Source organism: Zootermopsis nevadensis, unplaced genomic scaffold (assembly GCF_977971745.1).
Source record: "Zootermopsis nevadensis isolate Lab colony 2312 unplaced genomic scaffold, Znev_1.0 Znev_ptg000020l, whole genome shotgun sequence".
Lineage (NCBI taxonomy): Eukaryota > Metazoa > Arthropoda > Insecta > Blattodea > Termopsidae > Zootermopsis > Zootermopsis nevadensis.
The window spans coordinates 11,495,291-11,504,173 of NW_028259152.1; the positions used below are offsets into that span (position 1 = coordinate 11,495,291).

General features: G+C 34.6%; 1 protein-coding gene across 1 annotated transcript; it reads left to right on the top strand.

The window, feature by feature from the left end:
• Window positions 1-8,077, top strand: LOC147873289 (protein bark beetle-like). The gene is made up of 4 exons (XM_087351936.1): window positions 1-48; window positions 1,501-1,625; window positions 2,382-2,507; window positions 6,290-8,077. The coding sequence occupies exons 1-4, from the start codon at window positions 1-3 to the stop codon at window positions 6,600-6,602; spliced, it is 612 nt and encodes a 203-aa protein (XP_087208062.1). The 3' UTR covers window positions 6,603-8,077.
• Window positions 8,078-8,883: the final 806 nt, after the last annotated feature.

Below are 8,883 nucleotides of genomic sequence, written 5' to 3' on the forward strand. Positions count from 1 at the left end.
ATGGCCACTTCCAACAACAAATCAAACGAAGCAACGAGTGGTCGGGGTGTGAGTCTCTTGGCGTTCTCTCCTTTCGTTGTCCTTGTATCACGTGATTAAAACATATGATTCAATTATTGACAGCATATAATAATGTACACTGTTGGTAAAATACCAGTAAAATGCCAGACATGGATCAGTTTGTGTAAGATAATGCAAGCGGCGTGCTTACAGTTCGCTGTTAATTTTACATAATTTAATACTGATGTGTATTCTTGGACATTTTATTTTGTCTTCGTTTTTAAAAGCCCCATTAGACACAAGTGAAAGACATTGTGAGACTAATTTCTTGATATGGTGAACAATTACTTGGTAGTAATAGCATTATCACGACGGACGCCCTATGCACCAAGGAGGTAAAAGTAAGGATAGCCATGACCAAGGCCGCTTTCGTCAAGAAGAGGATACTTCTCACTAGCAAGTTGGGCTTGGAGATGAAGAAGAAACTAGTGAAGTGTTACGTATGGAGTGTCGCGCTGTATGGAGCAGACTTGGACACTCAGGAAGAAGGAACAGAAATACCTGGAGAGTTTTGAAATGTGGTGTTGGAAAAGAATAGAGAAGATCAGGTGGACGGATCGAGTGACCAACGAAGAAGTATTGAGGAGAGTCAACCAGCAAAGAAACATTTTGCAGGTGATTACACGAAGGAAGGCTAACTGGCTGGGACATATTATGAGAAGGAATGGATTACTGAGTGACATCATCGATGGCCAGGTTGAAGGAAAGCGAGGACTGGGAAGAAGACTGATACAGCTAACCGACGATCTTAAACAAGGAAAGAAGATGACGTTCCAGGAATTAAAACGAGAAGCCGAGAATAGGGAAAACTGGCGAGCTCTTTTGGGCAGAACAAGGGACCTGTCTTAAGACAGAACACTCAATAATAATAATAATAATAGACTTGTACATGCAATAAGTGACTTTAAGCACTAGTGATATGTGAAAAATTGCTATTAACTCATATTTAAAGTATGCATATTCCATTGCGGGAATTCAGGTTCACTTTTCCACTCATTTTCTTCTCATGTAATTTTTATAACATTTCATCTATATCCCTGTTGTCTGTGTCCAGTGACAGTTTCTGTGTCATATTGTGAAGTTCTGTTCCACTATGGACTACTATTTAACCTTTCTACAGTCAAACTATATTATATAAGAATCACAAGTTTAATTTTTGAAACTGAATGCATTGGTTTAGTGGTAACACTGTAGAGAAGACCAATGATATTCCATAAAATTTGTGTAACACTTGCCTGAGTGCCTCTGTGCCAAGAGTAAGAAGGAAACAACTTTTGCAGATAAAAGATTATGCATGAGTGTACCATCTCATAGAAATCCAAGTACTGGCATTCTATCATGTTAGTCCTAGCAGTGCATGTCCCTGAGTCAATTTATTGGTAGGTAAGGAGTTAATAAAACCATTAATTTAAACTATGTAACTTGTTGAAATGATTACAGGTTGTATTCAACTTCTCATACAATTATGTACATGACAACTGGGGATACCATATTTTGGAGGTGTCTGGGTTTGAGAAGGTGCGACTTCTTATTTACCAGACCACTTCACACAATGGCTTCTACAAGTATGTAACCATGTCTTGTATGCCATGTAGCAGATTAGTCGTAATTACGATTTGATTTATGTCTTCTCTGTGATTATAACATATTCCATGTTGTTAACTTAGTGCAGTAAACTTTGCCCTAAACAAAACCTGAAATAAATGTAATCCTTGTAACCTCAGATCCTACTTAAGAAGAATGACTCATTGTGAATAGTGTTAGAGACTAATTCTGCCATTTCAAAAAAGCTCATGTTTAATCACTGATAATCCATTAACAGTATTCTACCACATCTGATTTATTCAAATGTAGTAAATATTAAATTAATTCATCTGGTAGCATCAGACTACAGTACCTGTGTATGGTTGGCCCTGTTCTGTCCTTTAATGGTAAGAAATGTTTTGTATAAATTGTTGTTCGCTGCCTTAGCGCTCAAAAGCGTTAACATTTTCTTAATGTTTCCTAGTGACACCTGTTGGGGATTTGACTTCTTGATGCCCTAATAGATTTTATGATATATGGGAGCTATGTTGATTTCATGTGTGATTTAAGGTCTTCACATTCGTGAATATGAAGATTTCTGTCTTCTGGGTTGTTGCGCCATGTAATATGGTAGATGTTTTCCAACATTTCGGAGGTCATACTGCCTCCGTCATCAGGGCGATGAATGTGAACATCACTATACTACACGGCACAACAACCCAGAAGACAGAAATCTTCATGTTAATTTCATTGTGTTTTTGGTAATGTATTCATTGTATTTATGGTGCTTCACACAGGAATTATGCTCTGCATCGTGAGTTGCGTGGGACTATTGTGGCAGGAACAGCAGGACAGCAATTTGTTGACAACGTATTTTTCGATCCTGACAATGATTATGAAGTTGTTACTGTCAACAAATCACTGTAAGTACAAGCTATGCACATACTTATGGGTAATGAATTGTCTTAAATAAGTTCCTGTATGCAGACAATAAATCTCAGCAGTTTTATATATTGACCCACTGAAAATTTACCACATGTACACCAAGGCAGTTCATTACTTGTTTGCCTTAATTATCTGATGCAATATGTCTTGCAAAATTTTGTTTTCAATTTTAGAATTCACCTTGTAAAATGTTCAGTAATTTAAGTAAGTGAAATACTGTGAAACACTGTCTTGTGTAGAGAAATCTGCTCTCCTTTCCATCATAATACTGAGGAAAGAAGAGCGACTAAAATTAGGTCTTGGACTTATTTCTCCTTTGTTTCTGTTCTTCCTATCTCAGTAATTTTATGTTTCTAATAATTTATACCAAGAAATAAAATCAAGTTAAATTTTTAGATTATTATGCATGACTTTTTTACAGAAATGCAGAAATGTTTGAATTAGGCTTTCAACATATTTCCACACTCACTTCAGAGGGGCTTGGGAGGGTCTACAAATAATACCATAATACAAATAATAATTGATGAATAATACCGTTTTATTTTATGTGGCTTATGGTATTTATTAGTGTTTGGATGCTAATAAAAAATGAAACTTATGTTATTAATCAGTGTTTTTCATAAAGCACCTTTGATGTTAATTTCACACAATTAAATTAATAATACCTTTTGTTTATTGTAATAAGTTTAATAACTCACTGACTTGCGAAACATCCAATTTATTTATATAATATTTTGGATGTGTGCTAGAAATCTCTCTACTTATGTGCTGCTATTTTACAGAATTTGCTTAGTTGTTTTTAGACTTCTGTTCATACTATGCATCTAGCATGGAACACACATTGCTTGATATATATATATATATATATATATATATATATATATATATCTGCCAGTGAAAACGTACAGCATAGAGAATCGCTCTCTTCTGTGATGGATGGTGTAGATGGAGAAAGATTTCTTATTTACTGAGACAAAATCTGTAGTGTATTCTAACTCTTACCACTGACCTTTTTAAAAGCATGTTTTGGATGTAACAATGGTTCTTCTTTCTTTTTTTGGCTCTGGCTACAATCATACAACAGGGCAGGTATAAATAGGTAAGGAAAAAAGTGATAGTGGAACCACGGTTCCGGAGAATTAGACGTAAATACGTCTATACGGAAAGGAAGTTTATATATTGGCTTTATTCTAAATATTTCCTTTATACATGCTTTACAATTGAGTAAAGTTTGATTAAGACTTTGCTTATTCAAATTGAATTAGTTACGCTTAAGATGGGTCTGTGGTAGCTGAATGTAATGTAATGAAGTATAATGTAAGGTAAGGTAATGTAATGTAAGGTAATGTAATATTTTATAGGTAACAACAATGCTAAGTAAACACATGACGTTTCCTTGGTACCAGTAATGCCGAGTAAACAATTGACGTTTCCTAGGTAACAACAATGCCGAGTAAACACGACATTTCCTAGGTAACCAGGTTACACTTTTTAGTTTCCCTTTTTCGTTACACTTTTTTGCCAAATGATTCTTCCTTATACACGTATTTACGTAAAAAACTTAATTCTTTGTGTTGGTGATGGGAATGCATTGTTTGGAAAACTGATATGTCTTGTTGGTAGTAACATATTTCTTGCTGAATGCCTTCTAGACTAGGACAGCGGCTTTTAGCTTTCTAGATTCACACATCAGTCAAACAGCTGTGGGTGCCATATCTGCCTCACATTTTAAAGTAAAAATGATAGATTATCAATTTGTATTTTGTGACATTTATATAATAGTATGACTTGTATTTGTATAACATGTATTGTATTATTATGACTTATTCTACATCCTATTGTCATCTGACTAACTTATGGATCCATGGAATGTAATAAAGATGTATGTATGTATGTTTAAGAGAGCTAAGTGCAATGTTCCTGTACTGGGTCTTGTATCTGAAGACATAAAATGTTGCTTTTCATCCATCAATGCCCTGGTTGTGCTGTTAGTGGGTGTCTGTCTGAATAGTAATCATCTGTTCTGGATAATATTGCTCCAGCATTAACCCTTTCAAAACATCACATCTTATATTGTTATCATGTAATAAAAGTCTTTTTAAAGTTTTAAACTGCAGTCAAGCTATTGTTACTGCCAGAGGAATTACAGAAGTGTTGTGTAGTTTTGTTAGCATATATTGCCATGCAGATTGAAATTGGAAGTGGTGTTACAACCTAAGAATGTGTTTCTCCTTGAAACGGAAATGATTTATTTTTAAATGTAACAAAGGAAAGTCAGAAACTCGTGTTATTAATTATTAAAATACTGAAAAATTCACATATATTCTACATAAAGTATCACTTTCTTTCAATAAAATGCTCTTGTTATTTACTGAAGTAGTCATCTTTGAGGCTAATCACTTGCTGTTCATGCTGTTTTGTTTGAATCTCAATTTTAAGTCATGCATGACGGTGATTATTGACAGTTCAGCTTTTCCTCTGTAGTTCATAACAACAACTGCGCAATTTATATTCATCTAGCAATAAAATTGACATTGTGTTTGTGTAATACCTAATCATTTTATGTGTGCTAATGTCTGTATTTTGTGCCTTATGAATATTAAGTACTTTATAACACCATTGTTCTTTGTGATGAGATGTGACATGCACTGTTACTATGACTTGAATAGTTTTCTTGTGAAGGAACAGGATGTTCAGTCAGTGGGATTTCTGTTTAAGCATGTAAATCAAGAATAGTTCCATATTAGAATCTTCCTAAGAGAATTGAAATTTTATGCTTGTTCCATTAGTTTTGTTGATTTTATATGAACTAAAAATTGTAAGGAAAATGTAAACATGTCTTGTTGTCTGCATGATGGATGAACATGTGAGTCATGGCTTTCACTGGTAGCAAAAACAGCAAGTGAGTACTTAAAATTATTCATTGTCTGGACTTTTTTCATTGCCCTTTTTTTAAAAGAAGAAAACCATGACGTTTCGGAGATTGGTTGTGTCTCTGTCTTCAGGTGATGGGTATCTACTTAGTTGGGACTGTTAGGTAGAGCTAGTCTCTGTCACTGCATACCTTTCTGCCTAAGCCCTGGCTGCAGCATAGGCCTGGCTACCACAAGCACAAAGGCTGAATTGTATATTACAGTACTCGTGCAACGTGAAGTTCATTTTACTTACCATTTCTTGCTGGTATCTTACTCCCACGGAATGACTGCACAGTACAGCAGTAAGATTATTACTGTGCACAGAGTTTTAAAAATTGTCGACTGCAGTACTGCACAGACCTATCTTCATATTTCCTGTGCCATAAACTTGGTCCTCCCAGAGTGTGATTAATGTACTTGCCCCATTTGATGGTTATGCAAAAATTACTTCTAGAAAATTCTTCCATTTGAATTGTCATTTTGTTTTCAGGTTTCATACCCATTTCCATTGCTATCATGCACCATTCTTCCCACACCGTGTATAATAAGAGTTATGTATGACTACTTTTCTTCAAGTCAAAACTTTAAAGCTAAAGAATTGAGACGTATTCTGTAAACAAATCTTTCTTTTGTAACTCATGGATGACACGTCACTGCTTTAGTAGTTGACCTCTTTTGGAGCTTATCTATCCTGGCTATGTCAGTTGTCAGTGATAAAATAAATTAAATTTTCTTCACCAAATAGCTTTCTGTTGAGATTAACAGACAGGTTAACTTCTATTTGAGACATGTTAACGAGCATCCAGTGCTGTTTGACTAATCTGTTGTGTATGTACCTCTTGCAGCAGTCATGATGTGTGGAAGACCCCAATTGATGCAAAGCACAACTGGTGGGGATACAACGAGACCCTTGCTGTGATGGGTCGCATATGTGACCACAGTGATGACCTGGATTTGCTGGAGGTGGACTTCAGACCATTCCATATGAATAATAGGAGTATCTTAAGTGGAAAATGTCCACCTGGCTGGAGCCAAGTGGGGGATACCTGTTATATCTACATTGGAGCTCCCATGGAATTTGAAGATGCTCGCTCATTCTGTCAGGTGCGCTTGGTTTTATTGGAATATATGTTTGAAGAGGAATTTGTTGCTGTTTAATAGGTTGTTGTGTGTGCCTTGTCTTTAGGCTCTATACCACTGTTTTAGAGGAACATATTACCCCCATCCTCTGGACTGAAAATGGAGGTAGCATATATTTTGTAAATGTTGGTGTACAACCAGAAGATTACATTTGGTGGTCTTCTGGGTTACTGAACCCCGAAGACCACCAGCTGTACTCACACAGGCATGAATACCTTAAACCTTGTTCCACTCTGTTTGCTTCATGGTTTGTTTGACAGCATTTTATCAATTATACAGGTTGTGTAACATCGGATGGAAAGATGATGATGATGATGATAATAATAATAATAATAATAATAATGTACTCAGTTACACTTTAACATATGCAGGAACGCAAATCAGAACAGATAGAACCATCCAAAATAATAAACCTGACATAATAATCAGAAACAAAAACGGAACTTGCCTCTTAATTGACATAGCAATACCGACTGACAGGAATGTGATTAAGAAGGAAGCAGAGAAGATATTGAAATACAAGGACCTTCTCATAGAAATACAGAGAATGTGGAAGGTTCAAGCAAAAATAATCCCAATAGTTATAGGAGCGACAGGAACTGTCTCCAGGTCACTCAGGAAATATTTGGCCAACATTCCGGGTGAACACGACGTCAGGGAACTTCAGAAAACTGCCATTTTGGGAACTTCATACATCATTCGAAAGACGCTGTCGTAAAATAAAATTATTAATACATGCAATACATATTAAAAACAAAATGTATCCCGGAAATAGCTGCTGCCCTATGTACCTTAGGGACAAGGTCTGTTTCGGGTACATAGAAGTACATACCCCATAAAGTGGTGAAGAGATGGGATAATAATAATAATAATAATAATAATAATAATAATAATAATAATTCAATTCAATTCATTTATTTGAGTGCTTGGCAACAGCCAAAAAGGCCAATAACAGCCGAGCACTAACAATACAAAAAAATAATAAAAGTAAACATAGCAATACAAAAACAAATAATGAACTAAATATATAAATGTAGAATATAATAATGATAATAAATCAATTCATTAATTTATGGCAAAATAATGAACAGTAAATGAGCTAAATAATATGCCTAAAAGTGAAACATTAAAATAAAAAACAAACAAACAAATGAACTAATTATATAAATGTACAATATTCAATTCAATTCATTTATTTACGTGTTTGCCAAATTAAATACTTCAATTCTATAATTAAATTCTTTATTTAATGCACTCACCAACAGCTGCTATAGCCAATTATAGGGCAACACAAACAAACAAACAAAATACAAAGACAACACAGAAAAGGGAAGAAAAAAAGACATTAAAAACTTAATAGATAACATAAAAAGCAAATTTAAAGTACAAAAGTAACCAATAAGATCCACTCTAGGTATTATCCCTTATGGAATAAGTGTCATCAAAAGAAACATTGATTATACCAAAAATGTCCAAGAATGTACAAACATAATTAGCAGCAATGACACACCTGGCTGAAGGGCTGTGTCTAAGCGCACCGCACACGCAAAACGTAGAAAATTCTCTTATTTGCCTTGAAGGCACACGAATACCAACAGTATCCATAATAGAATTGCAATTAATTTTGCCCTTAAAAACATTAATAAGAAATAAAGCATCGAGATGTCGCCGCCTGGAATAAAGTGTTCTAAAATTTAACGTAGTTAAAATCAACTCATATTTACCTGAGGTAGTAAACTGAAAAAACCGGTAATTGCACAAACTGGCAAATTTCCTTTGAATATTTTCTAATTTATTAGAATCAGTCTGTGTAAGATTATTCCAAGCGACAGAGGCATACTCAAGCTTTGGCCTAACTAAAGCATTATACAAAACAACAAGACTGTCTAAAGAGGAAAAATTATATGTAATAAATCGAATAAGCCCTAATGTCCTAAGTGCCTGAGAATAAACAAAATTTAAATGAGAGTGAAAGTAAAGTTTACTGTCTAATAGTACACCAAGATCTTTTATACAGTCAGTACGGGAAATTAAAATACCACTTACAAAGTAATTAAAGTAAATACTGTTGGTTTTCCGTGTAAACGATATAATTTTTGTTTTCTCAACATTAAGTTCCATAGAATTATCTTCACACCACTGATGTACAGAATCAATATCGGCTTGAAGAGATTTGCAGTCATCCATAGAATGTATGTCCCGATATAGTTTCAAGTCATCAGCAAATAAGAGAAATTTCGAGAACTTAATTTTGTCACCAATGTCATTGATAAAGATATTAAATAATAGAGGTCCCAAG

Excerpts from the sequence above, each read along its gene's own strand:
- LOC147873289 (XM_087351936.1), top strand. The coding sequence starts at position 1 with ATGGCCACTTCCAACAACAAATCAAACGAAGCAACGAGTGGTCGGGGT. Across the intron at positions 1,626-2,381 it reads TCACACAATGGCTTCTACAA|GAATTATGCTCTGCATCGTG; the intron begins GTATGTAACCAT and ends TGCTTCACACAG. Across the intron at positions 2,508-6,289 it reads GTTACTGTCAACAAATCACT|CAGTCATGATGTGTGGAAGA; the intron begins GTAAGTACAAGC and ends TACCTCTTGCAG.